The sequence below is a fragment of the Alnus glutinosa genome, chromosome 2 (genome assembly GCF_958979055.1).
Source record: "Alnus glutinosa chromosome 2, dhAlnGlut1.1, whole genome shotgun sequence".
Taxonomy (NCBI): domain Eukaryota; kingdom Viridiplantae; phylum Streptophyta; class Magnoliopsida; order Fagales; family Betulaceae; genus Alnus; species Alnus glutinosa.
The window spans coordinates 7,163,568-7,184,318 of NC_084887.1; the positions used below are offsets into that span (position 1 = coordinate 7,163,568).

The following is a 20,751-nucleotide window of genomic DNA, read 5'->3' on the forward strand; positions in this document are numbered from 1 at the left end:
CTTTAATATTTTTGCCATTCCAGCTTCTTCCTCTTTTTCTTATTAGACTCCATTACTTCAATTGCCCTTTTCACTGTTGGTACAATATTTCTGCTTCCAGTAACAGGCTTTGATGAACACACATCTATACCTCATTTTCCTAGATCTAGATCAACAAAAGCTGTTTGATTATTCCACCCCTTAAATTGTTTTATTCATGGGTATACATGAGGCTCTTGCTGAGAAGATCCATGTGAATGAAAAATAGTTTATGGGGTACGATGGTGAGTTAAGATCTAACTAAGCAGATTTGAACCATTAGTAACACTTTCAAATTGCAAAATGTTGCAGAGTTTGAAAATTAGTATTTGGAATAAGTTAAGTGTGAGACTATTGACAAATTGAAAAATGCAGAATTTGAATGAAAATGAAAATCAATTTCAATGGAAGAATTTGAAACTTACTATTTCAACATCAGTTGTAGGCTGGAGAGTTGATGTATGACCATGACCACCACCACCTTGTACCTATAACGGTAAAATTGTCAATATAAGGCAGTTGAGCTACTTTTAAGCACTTGTCAATTCATGTGGCTATTTTAAAATCAACTGTACCCTGTGGTGTATATATATATATATATATATATATATATATATATATATATATATATATATATATGGAGGTTTTATCTATATCGGAATAAAATATAGCGAAAAGTGAAATATTGAGATGAGTTGAAAGGCTAAATACCTCAGTGTCATTTCTATTGGATCGAGCCTTTGACCATCTCATTTGACAATTGATAAGCGTCGAATGTTGCACATTCAAGCCCCATAACTTATATATGTTAATTCCTTAGCATTTTTATTTGTTTGATTTTGTGTTGTTTTAATGTTTTCAGGTTTTAAATAAAGATGCAATTAATTTCATTAATTTTGGGCTTAAAGCACACTTTGACAAGGCCTAGAAGATATGTTTAAGCTTAACCAATCATAATGGAAGACTTATATGATATGGTTAAGTTTAATCAAATCAAGTGAATGATTAAATTGGAATTTCTCCATTAAGAGTCAAAATCGGATTGAGTTCAAATTTGGATTTTATACATGTCTCAGTGTTTTGATCATAACTTTTGGCTAAGATATTAGATTGCAATACAATTAGTGGCGTTGGAAAGCTAATAAAAAATGAAACAAATATGTCAGAAATATCTTTTCCCTAATTCTAACGTTTACTATGCCAAAATTGCTCCGCAATAAAAGACTGCAATTCTGGACGAATTTATGATCCTTTTCCTACTTGGATTGAAGTTTCAATCCCCAACTTGGACAAGTAGACTCAAGAGACGATTTTCCTAGAATTTCAAGAACTTCTAGGCCTCTTCTGATCCCTATAAATAGACCCCTAAGTTTCAAGAGAAAGTGTGCTTGTGCTTAGCTTTAGACAAAATTCTTCTTGCAGGCTTGACAAGTTGAAGAGGAGAATAACATGGCAGGAGGCCATCCCAGCACCACGATGAGCGGCTAAATTCTTACAAGGGTGTTGATGTAGCCATTTCCAAGTAACAATGGTTTGATTGTATTTTAATTTGGGATTTTCTATATGCATGCTGGTTATATAACTGTGAGAATTGATCTTAATGTTTATATTCAATCATTATGAATTTCTTATCTTATCTTAGAAAGTCTTTTATATTGATTAAACTCAATCCTTCATATTTTCTGTGATTATGTGAATGATTGTTATACAATGATTTTAATTGACATATGATCAAGAGGGTTAGATAGGCAATGCCGAGGGAAGACGGATTGTACTATACTATAGTTTAGTGTAATTTAGGTAGACAGTTCATACCAACCGAAGATGTGTTATACTTTTCCATTGATTGTGTGTATCCTATTAAAGACGTAGCTAATCCATGCCTAGGGAAGACGGGTCGTACCGCATCTTAGTGGTTAGGTGGATGGTCCGTGCCAACCGAAGATGGATTATACTTATTCTTTAGAGGTAATTTCTTGACTACTAGAGTGAGACGAGCCATATATCATGCATAGTATGAATTTTCCTTATTAATTTATGATTAACCATTGTTATTCGGTGAGTGGTGAAATCAATCTCCTATTCTTTATCTCATCTCTACTCTATTTATTTTTATGTCTTTTACTTTCATGTATTTAAAACAAAATCAAATCAAACTTCTTCTAAATTAAGTTATATTTAATTTCGAAAAGCTTGATAATAATTCCTACACAGTCCTTGATGTTCGACACCCTCAATATAGCCCTATCCTATAAGGATTCGTACTATTGTGAGTGGTAATTTTATTATTGATATATTTTGATAAACAAAATACCACATCAACAACCAGTTGGTGTCCAGTGAGGGAAGCCAAATCGTTTTATGGCATTCTAAATTGCGCATCGCAAGGTATGTTTTAAGAACCGTCCACTTGAGCAGAGGGGCACTGTTGCACCACAACAATCCCTCCTCAACACGATGCTCCCGTGACTTGAACCCATGACCTGACTCTGATACCAATTGTTGTATCGGGCCTTTGACCATCTCATTTGAAAACTAATTGGTGTTCAGTGAGGGAAGCAAAAACCTTTTATGACATTAGAAATCGGACCTCGAAAAACATGTTCTAAGAGTTGTCCACGTGAGCATAACGTCACTGTTACACCTCAACAATTTTAATCATCAATACAAATAAGAACCTCCAAATACAGACAGTTACAAGTATACAATACCATCTCAAATATAACTATACACACATGATTTACATAAATATTCTTTTAGAAGCCTTAGCTCAGTGTCTCAAGCTTTGCTAGTAGCTCTAATCCTCTCTTCTAGGGTAACCTTGCTAAACTGTAAAACAAAAATGTTTTACAGGTGAAAAAGTAACTGTGTAAATCCACAACTTAGTAAGTAAATCACCAATGGAACTTAGCCTATGCAGTGAGCTGGGTTTGTTGGAAATAATAACAAGATCGAGCATTTTAGAAATGTCATGAAGTTTGAGTAACTTGTGAGTGTTATCTTCGTTATTAGGCCACTAGAAATAACACATTTTGTAAAGCAATTAATGCATAATTCCGGGGACGACGTGTTGTGGAAATGATATTGTGAGTTGGTTGAAAGAAATTGAAGGTTTTATAATGAGTTTGATCCAATATGTAATGGATAAACCTTCAAATCTCAAAGTGTCCACGAGCCAAGGAGAAAGTCTCTAGATTACACGGGCAAAGTGGCAAGTGAGGAAGAGATATTCGTACGTTTTTGGGGAGGAGAAGCAGAGAAGACAAAAAGGGTTTTGTTCATTCCCAAGGTTGAAAAAAGAGGCTAATGTGGAAAGAATATGGATACATCTCCAAATGATTTTCCACATAATTAAACAGCTTGAGCCTTTGATGAAGAGGAAAGGTTGTAGAATACATGAACATTCCATCTATTAGGGTTGGAGAGGAATATATCCTTGACTTTGAGAGAAGGATCCTTAACAATATAGAGGTATTATGAAGAGGGTTGGCACAGAGGTAGGTTTGGAACCTACTAGTAACATAGGTTTTTTTTTTGATAAGATATTGTGATTGGAGAATGCTTTTCCAATCATTGGAAACATTTGGAGGGGAGGTGGCTTGGAGAAATGAGGTATGATTGAGATATTTTGATTTGAGAGCCTCTGCCAGAAGAGAGGTGTGGTTGATGTGGATTTTGTTGGAAATAAGGATGTGGGAACTATAGAAATTAATGAAATCAAAATAAAAATTGTATGAAAAATCATTGAACTCTTAGACAGTATTGAGAAATATTAATTTGTCTCTTAGAAAAATATTGCCTCCCATGCACTTATACAATAGGTTTTGCAATAGGGAATACAACAATTATGTCTTCAAGATATAATATTGCTCGAATGTAGTGTGCAGATTGCAAATTCTGAACACTACTCTATGAAAATAAATAATGACTTCTAAACAACCAAGTGTGTGTTCGTGTGCAACAAAATATCTTAAATGCTAAACATAAAGGAGACAAGATATTTGTTGACGAAATGGAAACTCTATGAAGAGAAAAACCACTTCGGGCAGCCAAACCCAAGAAATTCACTATCTAAAGACAAAGCAAGTTATAAAGCATTCATACTTACAAAACCCATTGCAGTAATCATACCTTTAACTATAACACGAAGCCCATCATGAACGCTTCTCAACCAAGTCTCTTACTTGAATGGATATTTGATGGATTCTTTTACCTTAGGGCCGACCCTTAAGATAGACTTTACACGAACAAAGAGCACACATCGGCAACAGATAGAGATCTAGCGGATCTTCAATTCTCCCTAAACACTATCTCTAAGCATTATGAAATTCTATATTGAATTTTTACAAATAACAAGCCTAGAGCCATCTATTTATATGCTTACAGAAAACCTAATTCTGCTAAAAAATGAACTCTAGCGAGTTGGCGTCCAGACTGAAGTTAGCCTCGTCCGAACGGTCTTCTGCAACCGTCTTTCTAGAATAGCGCGATTCTTCCCAGAATAGGACTAAGTTTGGACGGCTTGGCCGTCCGAATGGTCTTCACTGTCACTCTTTTCCGCGACCGTAAAGGAAACTCGGAATATTCTGGAACGCTGGGTAGTGTCTGGATGTGTTGCCATGTCGTCTGGACGTCTTGTAGAAACTTCCTAAACAATGTCGAGCTAAATCCAACTCCGTGTAGAACTTGGAGTAGCTTGACTTAGCGTTCGGACGGTGTTGCTCGGTCGTCCGGATGTCTTCAACACTGAAGCTTCTAAACACTGTAGGGCATTCGAATGCCTTCAGAGGCTTGTCCGGATGGTTGCATAGGAACCGGTTGATCTGACTTGAAAATTGCATGGAATCTTCATGGACATCTTCTAAAAACTTGTGACCAATCACATGGCTTGAAATGAGCACTCTCCATATAACTTGAAGACTCTGAATAAAACCGATAATCCTGTTAAAAAGCAACCGTTACATAAAGTGTTAGTATTTTATGTTGGCAACATAAAATACTAACACTTTGAATAAAAAATTTTGTAACAGTCGAGAAGAAAAAAGATTCAATAAAATATGCTAGAAAAAATATGTTTTATAAATTACAGAAGCAGTTTATTACAGTTTCTGATGGTTGAAAAAACAGTTTGAAATAGAAATTTCTATTGGTTGAAAAAATAGTTAAATATTTAAAAAATATAGCTGTTAGAATAACAGTTGTACACATCAAAAAAAATGCACATGTAAATAATAACCTCGTGGCTTGTGCGCGACGACCAGTGTTTCGCACTGAGTAACACAAGTAGTATGCGTGTACTCAAAATCTAATCTATTATAAGAGTAAGATAAATGCTTAAAAAGCACACGAAAAACTCATAACTTTTCAATGTGGGACAAAGTGTAATTGAAAAAATAGAAGAAAAGTTGAAATATTGAAATTTGAGGGAAACTTAAATTTTAATGAAATAATTTTGAACAGATTTTCCATCCCAATTTGGGAAAGGTCAAAGGATAGAAAGCTTTGGTTGTGTTGTTTGTGTGGGGGAAAAGTAAAGTTCGAGGAAAGAGGGGGTATTGATCATGCATATTTGCGTCTGAATACTTTTATAGAGAATATTTGTGCTAACAAAATGCAGTGAGACTGTGAGAGTAATAGCATTTTCCAAATTCACTATATTTGTAGCTTCTTCGTTTTGTTCTTTTGGTCCATTACTTAAGTATGTAGGTTGGCCGTTGGTGCACAAACTTTCTTCCTCCGGGCTGGCAGCTGAAGATCTATCTATTTGTTCACTTCCTCTATAGCATCATTTTGTGTACTTGCAGCAAACAACACCAAGTTAACTTGATATATTAATCTTTATGCGAAATTAGTTCTCCATCTAGAAGGCTATGATTACAAACCGAATATATATCTATATATGGAGATATGGTTTGGAAGTCAGGCTTTGTCTATATAATCATCGCTTAGAGAAGCAAATTAAAGCATGCTTTCCATGATCTAAATGGTCACATTTGTGATGAATTAAACCCATTTTAGTCTTCCATTTGACTGAGCCGGCCAAGAGGTTCAGAATTTGCATGGGGAAAGCGAGCTTGGTGTACGTGAGATTGGTAATGATCCTTAGGAGGGACTGATGGATGGGTTTTGTTGATGAAGAACTGAGATGTGCTCAGGAGGACATGCTGCAGGAGCAAGGTGTGCAATGAAAGTAGGATTTTCCTCGCCAGGCATCAAAACTGATACCCCTTTGGCATACACTGTCATCTGCCCAAAAAAGTTAACAGATAATTAATTAAACGCAAATTTGGAGACAGTGCATGCACAATTAATTAAACCACAAAACAGACAACCTAAGAACACATAATGATGTGGAATTAAAGGAGCTATAGCTTCTCCTTTACTCATCCACGAATAAACCAAAGCAAAATGTGTTGAGGGTCGATTAAGATGCCACATCATTAGCCAGAGATTCGAGGATTTTGTGGAAAGTAAGGAGAAAAAATCATGTGAAAAGAGTTCACAGCCATCCCATGTCATACAACTACGACTGCAAATTCTACAAGTACTGCAAATAAATGCAGGTGAATGCATAGCTGATTAACTAAAGTGCAAGAATGAAAACAGCTATAAAATATTTTAGGTATATGCATGATTGGAGTCTTGGAGTATGCGTTCAACAGGACGGGACAAAGTTTTTCCTCCAAATTGGATTGGGAGAAATTCCTGTAACCCAATTTATTAAATTAACATCTGTAGCACACGTGATTTAAAAATGCATACTGGGTTGGAGGAAAACTTTATCTCAATGGAAAAGCCATTACATATATCTCTATGAAGTGATCAGCGATAGTTGGTCAACACTATTTGTATAATAAAATGTTTGATCTGAATATGACCATCACTTGAAGCAAAAGGGTCACATATATGAAAGTTCTGTGACATTTTATTGAGCTAACTCTTGCTGATTGCTTATCTGAATTTTCTTATTTTAACAGAGCAGTTACGAATAGATGCCTTACAAAGGGAACATATAAAAGATACAAATACTTTATCTTTCTTAAGATAGAAGAATTGGACATATAATAGTGGAGGTAGATATGAGAATAATTTCTTTACAAGTATCATATACCTCTTGTACTAATACCATGTCTGCCGATTTGGTAACATTTTCCATAAACCATGGGATTCTTGCAACCAAATCTCATCGTGGACATTGATATAGAACAAATTGAACCAGGACAAATGAGTTGGCAGGCCTTTCCTAGTTTCCTAGATATTATAACTTTTTTGCACATTGGGGGATCCTAGCATGTGATGATGTTTGTAAAAAGCTAAGAAGTCTAGAGCAAAACCTTGATCATTGTGTCTAGACATGTAGGATAGGCTTCTAATTAGTAGCATTTATAGGACGAATCTGAGATGAAACTGTTAGTAGATTGTCTATGTTTATGATGTTGGATCCTCTAAGTCAAAACATCCTCCAATGACAATGACAGCCAATAATTAAAGAGTGTTACGAGAATTTCTACGACTTTTATTATAAGTCTTTTAACAAACTAATATGGCAATTTATAATTAATAAAATAGTAAAACAAAAAATTTGACTTGTCAATATAATTAATTAGCGGCTGACTAGTCAATATACATACTCTTAATTATTTCACCAAATATGTTCTATCAGGCTATCACATCAGTTTTTATGAGGATTATAGTAAAAATTGTAATACCCTACTAAAGCTATATTAATACGGATTTGGCTTAAATACCGTAAAGAAACCTATAAGCAATATCTTATAGTTTTTCTCTCTCTTTGTCACCGTTGAAAAAACCATAAAAATTTTCATATAGTCCAAATCCGATTAATATAATCTCTAGGTCTTATAAAATAAAAAACCTCTAGGTTGAGCATAAGAACAAACCAAAAGAGCACGTAATTTAAGGAGAATGGTTTGGAATTACAAAAAATAATATAAAGTGTACGATATCCTACGATTCTGCGATCTTCAGAATCAAATAAAGTTATGTTGTTAGAGCGCCGTTGTAATAAAATATTATAAGAGTGCAGTATTAATACATGCACCCCACTACAGGAACTCCAAACAATTCTTAATTATCTTCCACGGAAATTAATGAGAAATTCTTAATTAGATTAGTGTGACATGTCCGTACGTAATTAAGTGAGCCACCAATGCAACCTCAATTAGCTAAAGCCTATATATAGATGTTGCAACAATAAACTAATTAGAGCATTTTTCGTCCGGTTAGTCAAATGTTAATTTGGTTAGTCGGGATGTTAAAATGGAAGGAAAAAGAGTTGCATCCGATGGAGCAATTTGGAGAAATATTTGGCGAGTAAGTACGTACAGTGCTTAATTACCAAAACTCACCAAATAGTGTACAAACAAATCATTTTTTATTCTCTAATATTCTCTCTCTTTTCAATATTGAATAAAGAAATTATTGTAAAAAAAATATTTAAATAGAATAATGAAACCGAATAGCACTAGCTAAAATAAAAAGCTAGATGGAAGTTCTTTGAAAAAGTGATTAGTTAAAATATAAAAAATATGATTTTTTTTTTAAAATAAAATTTATAGTAAATGAAAGTTGATAGTTAAAATAGACGGCTAAATGGAAGTGCTTTGAAAAAGAAATTAGTTAAAATATAAAAAATGTGATTTTTTTTTAAAAATAAAAATAACAATTTGTAGTAAATTTGCAGAATTGGAGGTGAATGCTCAAATAATAAGAGCATATGGATTACACCATAAATGGCCATAGTATTTGGTTTTAATAGTAACCAGCTAGAGCTAGGAGAATGAACTAGAAAATAATTTGCAGCCACATTAAATATGTGAAGTACACATGCGCGAGTGTAAAAAGAATAAGTCTAACATTAAGAAGATGTCACAAGGATGAGTAGTTAATAGAATATAGTTGAGAACAAATCCATAAGCTTAAGTTCTAAGGTTGAGTGGCATCATAATGTGTCTCACTAAAAGACTCTCTAAGATGTCAATTTCTTTAACAAATAGTATCAAAGCCAATAGAAATACGTTGTATGGTGGAGTGAAACATATATAGACAACTGAGATAAGGGTCCCTACAATATGGCCAAAGGTACAAGGTGCGACTATGATCGGAATCTACGAAATAAGGTGCAAAGGTTTATGATGCGCAAGCTAGTGATTCTAGAAAAATATCCATAAGATTAATAAAAACTTTTGTTTGATGGAATATAGCATTAATATGGTGATTTGACACACCCATGAGGGGGAGACTGTTGAGAAAAAGATTCTTACACCTAATTTCTATAAAAGCTGTTTTGAAAATTCAACATTTGCTGCTGTTTCAATAAGTCTAAGAGCTGTCGATTCGATGGGAACAAGATTGAACAGGAAATGACTGATTTAAAGCTAATGTTTGAGGTTGAATGTGCAAAGGAAAATGATAATACATCGGTTGTACCTTAAACATCATCTGGTAGGCAAGAAGTTTGCCACATGCTGGACAGTGCAATACAACTCTTGACATAATATTTGTCTAATATATATATATATATATTTTTTTTTTTTTAAACAAAAAAAATGATGAAATCACTGTGGAGGAAAATACTAGGTCATTATCTTGAAAAAAAAAAAAAATTGCCACGTAAATAAAATTAGATAAAAATTATGTCAAAAATTATCAAACAATCATTATTTCTCATACAATATAAGGGTCTTCTACCATTTGACAACTTGATGGTAAATCAACAAGCGTAAATCAAGGAACAAAAAATGGAAACTGTATTCAACTTTGCCCGAACAGTTGCAATTATTTACAGAAGATATATATATATATATATATATATAGTGTTAAATTTGATCCAAAGAAAAAGTGTAGAACTTCTGAATGCTTTAACATAGACAAATAATTAAGTAAAAAACTCAGAAGAAAAAGAAAGACGACAAAATTTTTTTACAGTTTCTGTAAGATGACAGGTCAAATTGCATAAATGAGGCATAATTGCACACTATAAGAAAGTATAGGTACCATGATCCATCAACATCATGTTAGCATACGTACCCACGTTGGGTTTGTAGTCGAACAAGCAAGAAATTATATAAATATATTTTTTACGTGTTTTATTTTTAAATTTATGATTTAATTTATGAGATTTATATTAAATCTTATAAATTTAATGATAAATTTAAAATCTAATTGTATAAAGATATGTGAGATATATGTATATCATTTAGAGAGCATGGATTGCAGAATTCATAAAATAATAATAAATAAACAAAAAAAAAAAAGAGAGAGAGAGGGCGTACTTTTGGAGATGGGTAATCAAGTTTTCCATTGAAATCCATGCGAGCCTCGAGATCCGAACGTGGCCTTTCACCGGAAGGAGCTGACGTGGCCCTCTGAAACCTCTCAAAGATCGCCATGACGAGGAACATTGATACGAGAATGGCGGTGGCCACGAGCCCAAACGACACCGCATTGACTGAGTTGTAGAAGTGCCTCCACTCCTCTCTCTCTCCGTTTAACGGAGCCACTACTGGTGGTACTACCTCCGGCCACCTGTCTTCACCACCACCACCCATTAATTAGAACCTCAACTTTAGCAAAACCTCTCTCTCACTCTCGTTAGCATTAAGCCGGTGAAGCAGAAACTGATCAGAGGGAAGGAATAGAGTGAAACCCAGATGTTTGTTTACTTCATGACGATGATTTATCAAGTTTGTTGGGACAGAACTGTTATAAAAGAAACTACAACAGACGAGAAAGAAAGCGATACAGATGGGGTTTTCAAGGCTTTATGGTAACACCAAGATTGTTGCTTTCAAAGAAGATGAAAAAAATATGAGAGAGAGAGAGAGAGAGAGAGAGAGAGAGAGAGAGAGAGAGAGATCACTAGAGATTGGAGAGAGAGCTCTGGGTTACTTTGGTTTCGAAACAGAAAATGATATATAAATATGTAAAGCTTATCCTTATTATTAATTTTATACATTTTACCTTATTTATCGCATTAATTTTATATTGATTGACATGATGTATTTTAAATAACGAATTCAACTTTCATACTGTTATAAAAATAACAGCAAATGTGCAGTTAAAAAGTGAGCGGCCAAGATTTAGTTTGACAAAATTTACTCAAACAACACAAACGATGTTTGTGTCCTTACTATCTGGCTATGTTAATCGGCAAAATAGACATCTTTAAGAAAAAATATCACACGTTACGTCAATTAGTGTGAAATGAGTGTGATAAATAAGTTTGAAGAGTAGTATTACTCAAAATGATAATATAAATATAAGTAATGCTATTTAGTATACTGTTATACAATTTGAAGATGTAGCAGTGAAAATCAGCTATGGGATTAGCATTTGTAAAAACAAATTAAGGATTTGTCTATTATATAGCATTGATCTATAAATATATAAGAAGCATCTACGGAGAGCTGGCATGAAATATATACAAATAACAATTTTTTTTGTCCTATTAACTTGGTTTATTGTGATCGAACTCTTTCGGGCCGAAGTGTGTCAAAGTATAGCAAATTGTTGGCCTAAGTGTAAGCTTATGCCATTCAAGTCCCACTATGTTAGTGTTGTTGGGAAAATTATCATTCTTGAATCTAAGTGGGCCCATGGTTGAATCGGGAGCCCAGCTGGTTCGACTTAGCCGGCTCGACCCGCTCGGTCACCTGGGTCTCGGATACTTACTACAGAATCTTATGGCTGAATTGTCTTGAACTATCGGCGTCTCGAAGCCATATCACCTCAGATATGCTAAAAGAGTATGTCCGAGGATCGTATCTGGGTGGTCTCGGGAACAACTTTCTAGGATTACCATGAGTTGTTTAAATACTACTTGAAGGCTATAACCGGGATTTATGAGATTAGATTTAATCTCATAAATCTAATCTCATAAATCCCCTCCAAGCGGCAAAAGAGATCTATCTTGAGTTTTCTGGGATAGACTTTTATCCCATAAAACATGGGATAAGACACCTTGTATTTGCATGGTACCAATTGACAAGGAGTGTTCTATTCGAACTGAACTTCCAAGAAGATAAGTCTGATCTTATGCGATATAGTAATTAGACTCCTAACAGAATTACATCATAGCAATCCAGTAATTCTAGAACTATGTGCCTATAAATAGGCTACTACCTCAGGTATAAATTTACGCTCTAATCTTTGAGTTTACTCTACTCTCAGTGTTCCTAAATTTGTCTATTAAAACTAACTTAAGTATCGAAGTGGGGACAATCGACACCCCTAACGCTTTGTTATTACAAAGCAACACGTCACCATACCAAAAACTGTACCAACAAGTATTATTTACATTTTTTTTCTATATGATTATTATTTATTAAGACATAGATCTATCATTATGGCTATAACATAAGGTTGATGTCATTGCCATAATTTTATGGCATATATTCAATCTAAAATGTGTTTTTTTTTTTTTCAACATGTATTATATATGTGGATTGAGTAGATGTACGCCCATTCTAAATGCCAAAGGAATTAACCAAATAGGGCCATCTCATTTTCAATAGTTTAACATAGTGTAACATTTGTGGGTTCATAAACTCATTATCCAAAGTTAGTTTCTTTTTCCAATTTTCTTAAAAATAATAATAAAATAAGTTTAACCTATGAGTTTTACAATCACCATCTTTATCCCCACAATTGATCATATATTACTTAAAATTCTTTCACAAATTCTTGTAGTAGTCTACATTTTCTGAAGTGGGCTGACATATAAATTTTAGTGATTAACGTGATAAATATGGTAAATATAATCTAAACTGTCATATAACAATCCACTTTTTTTTGATTAATCTAACTTTTGCTACACCGAACAACAATCTATTGAAGCATGAACATAAGCTTTTGCAAATCCAACTTAATTTCTCTATCTATTTCCAATCTAACTCATTTCATTTTTTTTCCCCCATTTTCTCTTTAACCAACCAAATTTTCTACCCAATAAAACAAACTTATATAACTCACAATTGCAAAAAGAGGTGTGGCTGGGAAAAGTAACCAGAGAGAGAGAGAGGGAGAGAGAGAAAAAGAAAAAGAAGAGCTTTTTTGTGACTCTTCACGAGCCACGGCACGTGCAAGAGAGCTCAACCCTTCACATGCTCCCTGTGTAAGATAGCTCTGCTCTCACGGGATGGTCCCGCAGAGGAACCACGTTGGGGCACGTGTGAAGGCGAGGAAAAAAATTTGATCAGATTACGCCACGTGGATTGGCGAGGACTTTTCGTTTCAATGCGTAACAGGTAGGGGTCCACAGCCCACAGGTCAGATGTGGGCCAGATGTGGGCCAGATGAGGATCAGAGGTGGGCCTCCACGTTTGGGCTCACGTGACTGATCTTTTTGCTCCTTTATTGCCGACTTGTACTCTCACGAGTCTCACCATCTTTCTCTGCTTTTGATGGTAATTACGGATGTTGCAGCCTGGGCTCTGAAATCACTCATACTCCAGTCCACGATTTCTTGGAAGGCCCAAAGTGGGGCCCATTTGTGGGGCCAGGTTATTACTAGGAAAAATCAATTCAAATTTTAGGTCAGTTTTTGTACGGATTAAACTCTTTTTTGAAAAATTATATATAATTCTCTCAAACTACTAATTTATAGTCAATGCCTTCTAAATTATCAATTATGTCAATATTTTTCTTAAACTACCAAAAACTGTTAATGTTACTCCTAATAACAAAAATATCTTTCAAAAAATTATTAAAAAAAATATAAAATAACAAAAAGTTATAAAAATAAAACAAAAAAACAAAAAACTGGTTTTCTTTTCTTTCTTCTTTTTCGTTTGTTTTTTTTTTTTCAATGTTTTTTTCGTTTTATTTTTTATTTAAAAAAAAGTCGTTCTTTTTCATTTTTTTTTATTTTTTTTATTTTTTTAAAAAAACCTTTTCTAGTTTTTTGTTTTTTGTTTTCAAATTTATTAGGACATTTTTGTCTTATTTAAAAAAATTTAAGATCATTTTTGTCTTTTTGTTGGCCTTAAAGGAGCCATTGACATTTTTTGGTAGTTTGAGAGAGGACATTAACACAATTGGTAGTTTGTGGGAAGGGGGTACATTGACAATTAAGTGATAGTTTGAAGGGATATATGTACTTTTCCTTTTCTTTTTTTTTTTTTTTTTTTTTTTTTCTTTTTTTAATTTAATTTATGATGTTTACAATATTAATGATCTCTATTTATAGAGAAAATGTGGTAGGTGAATACAATATAAATAAGGTAATCCAATCACAACAATCACAATTATATTGAAATATATTCTAACATCCTTTTCAAATTCAAAATAGAAGATTTTGGAAGCTTGAGTTTAAAATGAAATGATTTTTTTTTTTTAGATGGCAGCGATGTGTGGCGGAGGCCAGAAATGGTGGCCAGAAACTTGTTGGAGTTGGTAGTGGCCGACAATGATGACTAGAGTTGGTCGTAGTTGGCAACGGTGACTGGAGATGAGCATTTAACAACAATAGGCCGAAAATGAACCGATCAATAAGCCAAAATATGACAAACTATGGGCCAAATATGAAGGCTAACAATGGGCCGAAAATAGGGCTTGGGTCATCAAACAAGGCCAACAAAGGCCAATATATTGGGCCAACGGATGGCCAAATATAGGCCACTTGGCTTTTTTTTTGGATCAATTTTTTCCCTATTTCTCTCTCTTCTTCTTCTTTTTTTTTTTTTTTTATAAAAAAAAACAAATATATAAATACTAAAAACACCACCATGTCCATCCAAGACTACAAATCCAGGTTCAATAAAATTACAAGGTTCTTATCACTTAACACTTCAATTACCAAATTGAAGACAAGACAATAAAAAAATTAAAAAAAAAAAAAAAGAAAGAAAGAAAGAAAGAAGAAGAAGAAGAAAAGAAATCTAAAGACACAGAGAGTGTAAAGATACTTGGAGCAGCAAACTTTAAACGACTTCACCACATCCTTGCCCTCTTGATTTTGGCAGTGCGTGCATCCTTTCTTCTTGTAGTAACAAGGAAAGCAAGGAAAGCCTTGATCCCGGAAGACATGATCGATCCCAGCCCCTCATGATCGATTTTTGGTCCCTTATGATCGATCCTAATCCTATAGGATTGATTCTTAGTCCCCTATGATCGATCCCAAATAGTCAGGATTGATTATAGAACCCTTAGAATCGAGCCCAACTGCCTTGGAAGCATGTTTTAGAGTTTTCAACATGTCTTAGGTTTCTAAGTGTGTTTTAGGTTTGTGATTAGTGTTTGGCTAATTGTAGGTTGCTTTGTAGTGCAGGAAGTTACAATGTTTGAGGAATCATCCAAGTCGTTAGGGTAAGTAAATACTTTCGAAACTGGAAAAAGCAAACCATTTTGAGCATGTTATGTTGATATTAACTGTCATAACTTTTATATCATATTCTCTATTATTATGTTGTGAGCTTACAGATTTTTCAACGCACTATTTATTGTTCTTTTTGTTAATTATTATTGAAGATTATTATTGCAACTGTTTTGAGTTTTTTATAGTTGATAAGAGTGAGAATTTATATTAAATGAACAATACTTGCATCATATGATATGACCATGGGTCATGAGCTACTATTATATGGGCTTGACCCTATGGTCCAGCGCGACCATGTATGAATGGTGATCATGGCCGGCCATATTAAATTGTTAGAAGTGTGGGCTACCTGGAGTCAGATCCTATCTGTGACGACCTTTTTTTTTCTTCTTCTTTTTTCTTTTTTTTTTTTTTTTTTTTTTTTTTCATTTTTTTGTACAAAATGGAATCGCACAGTGGCACGGCGATTAGTCACAAAGCCAACTCATAGTACACATCCTATAATATGTACCTGATATATCAGAGTATAATATCTATGCAACGGAAAACATATATCTTATAAAACATAAATCTTACAGCAAAAGAGTCAGTACATCATCCATCTGTTTAAGGCTTAAATTATAATGTTAATTACATATCCAAAAGAATGGCTTTACAAAAGAATATGTCTCATAAGCGATACAAGCCAATACAAAAGTTTGCAAAATATGGACTATCCTCGAGTCCATAACATATAACCGTCGAGATGTGCTTCAGTCATAATATCCCAAATACAATGCTATTAGGTCATCATCTACATCCGCTATACCTGCAGCCAAATGATCAGCATCTACGCGGTCGTGGTGTTAGCCATGTTCGCATAGGTGAAAGTGTGAGTTCACCAACTCAGTAGTATAAGACTCACTAAGTTTTCGTATTGAACCGACATTTCTTTCTTTTATCATGCATTTACAGTTTTAGCTACCTTTCATAAAATCCTTCCCTTTTAAAGAATTATGCAGTTGTGTTAATGTAAACATAAGCATGTAAACATCATACTACGTAGTTGTGAATATATATACGTGTTCCAATCTCCCGCTTTGAAGTACATATATACAAGCCTATCTACATGTAATATCTTTTTATACATACTAGGTTACTCAACTATACTCGTATACAAGCCTTTTGAACTTTGGGAAATACTAGTATACAAGTACATCTAAGTAGGAAACAAGTGGCATCATGCCTAGCTATACAGAGATATGAACATTTTCAAACCTTTGGAAAATACAAGTATCTAAGCACAATTAAGCTTAGTGCCTTCAAAATATCATATGCACTATTGTTGTAACCATATACATATGCTCTATTCCATTCAAACTCATAGGCATATCAATACGTCTAGCATAAAAATCCATCATAAAACATTCTATGAAATCTAATTGTAATTGTATACATATGTTCTGTTCCATTCAAACTTATAGGCATACTGATACATCTAGCATGAAAACTTCTTTAAAACTTCATATAAAACTATGGCTTGTATGCTTTCTTTCTTATCATTCTGGGACTTGTCCCGATGACTTCTAGGATATCATTTCGTTTACATACATAACATTGTGGGACTGGCCCCTAGGTAGTGAGATCTTGCAACTCACTTCTTTCAAGGACTTGTCCTTCGTAACATCATTCATCATTCCATTAACAGCATCGAGGGCTTGCCCCCATGGACTTGTCCATTAATGTGATTCTGGAGACTTGTCCCGATACTTTAATCTTTTATGCATTTTCTCACTCACATCCATGTTCATGCTTCATGCTATAAAATCATATTCTTTTGCTTTCATGATGATGCTTTCAACACATATCACTTTCATAAATCATAAACATCTCATAAAATCATTTACTCATCACAAATCACATAAATCATCTCATGAAATCATTTACTCATCACAAATCACATCGATCATAAACATCTCGTGAAATCATTTACTCATCACAAATCACATCAATCATAAACATCTCGTTATATCATTTACTCAGCATAAATCAAATAAAGCATATATCTCTGTATCAACACATTGCATGACATATTAGTATTTATAACTCTAAACTTTCAAATAGTTCTTGAATCGCTCAAAGGCTATACTCATGGAAAACTCATGGAATTTTTAGGGTTCCATTTAACAACCCATTAACATAAAACACTAACCCATAAGTTAACATTAGGGTTAGATACTTAAAACTACAATTTAAACATTAAACCAAAAGTTAGAGTTTTGGGACCTTTACCATAAATCTTCACCAAATGAGACCCAACTCTTGGAGATCACTTAGGAAGCTTCAAAATACATAAAACCTAAAGAAAAATGGAAGATCAAACTCAATCTCTCAAGATTCAACCCAAAACTAGAGAGATAAGAAATTTCAGATTTTACCTCAAATCGAACGGTGAAAACGTAAATCCCGCTTCAAGAATCATGTTTCCGAAGTTGATTGAGATTGGAGGCTTAAATCTTCAAGAATCAAGGATTTTAGTTGAAAACCCTACAAGAATGGCGTGAGCGAGTGAGAGAGATTGGGAAAAATTGACTGAAAAGAGCACATTTTCAGTTTAAAACGCGTCCTGTCCTGACACATAAGAGCCCTATCCGGACATGCGCCTTTGACATCGCAGAATTGATTTTTTTTCAAGGTGCGTCCGGGCACAGTGTTGGTCCTGTTCGGACACAACATACAGAAAGTCTATATCGACTTTCTGCCAAGCCTGTCCAAACACGAACCACAGAAAATTTTATTCTAAGTGTTTTCTAAGCATTTTCTCCCTATTTTCTCTTAACCCATTACTTATTTGGTCTAATTCTTGTTCTTAATGTCTAATTAATTTCTTGGACATTACAAGATCATGTTGTGTAAAGAAGGCTGCTAATTGTGTGCATCGGGGGCACTAGTATTGTACTAGAGGTTCTCAGATTTTATTTTTTTTAAAAAAAAAAAAAAAATTTAGGAGCCACCCCCATTTTGGTTAAAGGGTGGTCGAACCACCCCCATGGCCTTTGGGGTGATTCGGCCACCCCCAAGGGCTAAAATGAAGGCACCTCCATTTGGCCTGGGGGTGGTTCGGCTACCCTTATGGGCGAAAACCTAATTTTTATTTTTTATTTTTATCACTTTGTCTTCGGACCCCCAAGCCAAATTGGGGTGGCCGAGCCACCCCCAAGCCAAATGGCGAAACCACCCCCATTTTGGCCTTTGCCACCCCCAAAACTAGCCTTCAGCCACCCTTACATTTTTTTTTTAAATGAAAATAAAAAAATTAAAAAAAATAAGGGGCCACGTGTCGCAATTTTAATGGTGCCATGTGTTGCTGACGTGGAAATCTGTCAGTTTTGGATGGAAAAATGGATGGAGGTACCATTTTCGTCTTTTCCCATAGCATAGGTACTACTTATGAAAAAAATGAAAAATTGATGGGGCAAAAAATAAAGTTTTTAAACCACAGGGGGCAAAAATGTATTTAACACTTATAATGTAGAAAAGTAAATTGAATTGATTTTTTGACAAAAAAGTGGAACAATGGAGAGATGGTAAACTAAAATTTAATTAACTAAGCTAAACTAATAAAAAGGGAATTAGAGAAAATTAATGGGAAACACTAAAGTTTTAGAGATCCACCAAACATTATATTACGTATTCTTGATACATATATTTTTAACTCAACTAGGTAGAGAATCAACTCTCATAATCGAAAAATAAAACAATTATGCGTAATGTAAATATAAAATAAATTAAACATGGATTGATTGAAAATTCGATTTTAATAACACATTTCAATAAATTAAGCATTCAATATATTTTCGAATCATAACAAGTCAAACAAACTAAGCATTTGATATAAACAAAAATCATAATGAATCAAAATAAACTTGTAACATGAAACTGTCAAATAAAAATCATACCCAAAATTTATTTCTTAATCTATGAAGAACAAATAAAATAGTCTAAAAAACACATAATAAAAATACTAGGACGTTTCACCCCTAGCTTTTGCTAGAGATTTAGTCACTCATAAGTATGAAAATAAATTCCATAACTAAATTACTAAACATCAAACTTAAACAACTAAAATAAAAATTATAAAATAAATTGAAAATAACAAATCACTAGAACTAGTCAAAAATATCCAGAAGCTTTCTAAATAATACACTTCATCACTGAGTTAAAGAGAAAAAAACTGCAGAAAAAGTCATCCCTTTTGTGTTGTGCCGTGCAATTGCTTTTATAGACAAGAAAAATCCTATTGCTATTGGGTATGTACAACACATCCTATTTCTTCTCTTATTTGTCTTACTTTTCCTTTCACATTAGATCTATCTTGTTTTTCCTTAAATAAGATACTATCTGCTATACAAATTAAAACCTAAGTGGAAAAAACTAAAGTTGTTAAACCATAGGGGGTCAAAGGTATTTAATCATTTTTAATATATATATAAAGAAAAGAAAAAGAAAGAAAATTGAAATTTTTATTGTAAGTGACTCACGTTACACCATGATTGGTGTTGATATGACACATTAACATATTTTGTTAACTTTTTAAAACTCATAGCACTATTTGTCAAAATTTCAAATCACATAGAGAGATAAGGAATTTTAGATTTTACCTCAAATCGAATAGTGAAAACATAGATCCCGCTTCAAGAATCACGTTTCCAGAGTCGATTTGAGATTAGAGGCTTAAATCTTCAAGAATCAAGGGTTTTAGATAAAAACCCTAAGAGAATGGTGTGAGAGAGAGAGAGAGAGATTTAGAAAAATGAGCTAAAAAGAGCTCATTTTCGGTTCAAAACGCGGCCTGTCCGGACTCGCGCCTTTAAAATTGCAAAACTGATTTTTCTGCAGGATGTGTCCGGACACAGTGTTGGTCCTGTCTGGACACATCATACAGAAAGTCTATATCAACTTTCTGCCAAGCCCTTCCAGAAACGAACCACAAAAAATCTATTGTAAGTGTTTTCTCCCTATTTTCTCTTAACCTATTACTTATTTGAACTAATTCTTGTTCTTAATATCTAATTAACTTCTTGGACATTACATGATCAGGTTGTGTAATGATGGCTGCTTGTTATGTACATTGGGGCCCTAGTAATGTACTAGAGGTTCTTTTGAGAACGCACACACTCGAGCGAAAACCAAACTTAACAGTTTGCCTCCCAGTCCTATTTCACTAGGAATAAGATTCAGGGATCTATACTCTTAAAAAAAAAGAATACTACGCAGTGAAAACATGAATAGTATATCAACATTAATAATTATAACGAGAGCATCTACTAACAGTTATCACATTAACTGAAATCACACTATACATATCATTGATAAAAAGATATAAATTAATCCTTAATATACAACTAAGCCTCAAA

The 20,751-nt window shown here is 33.8% G+C and overlaps 1 protein-coding gene across 1 annotated transcript; it reads right to left on the reverse strand.

The window, feature by feature from the left end:
• Nucleotides 1–5,816: 5,816 nt before the first annotated feature.
• On the reverse strand, nt 5,817–10,879 carry LOC133861241 (uncharacterized). The gene is made up of 2 exons (XM_062296979.1): nt 10,314–10,879; nt 5,817–6,264 (listed from the first exon to the last, which is right to left on the reverse strand). Exons 1-2 carry the CDS (start codon nt 10,587–10,589, stop codon nt 6,121–6,123), a joined length of 420 nt encoding a protein of 139 aa, XP_062152963.1. The 5' UTR covers nt 10,590–10,879; the 3' UTR covers nt 5,817–6,120.
• Nucleotides 10,880–20,751: the final 9,872 nt, after the last annotated feature.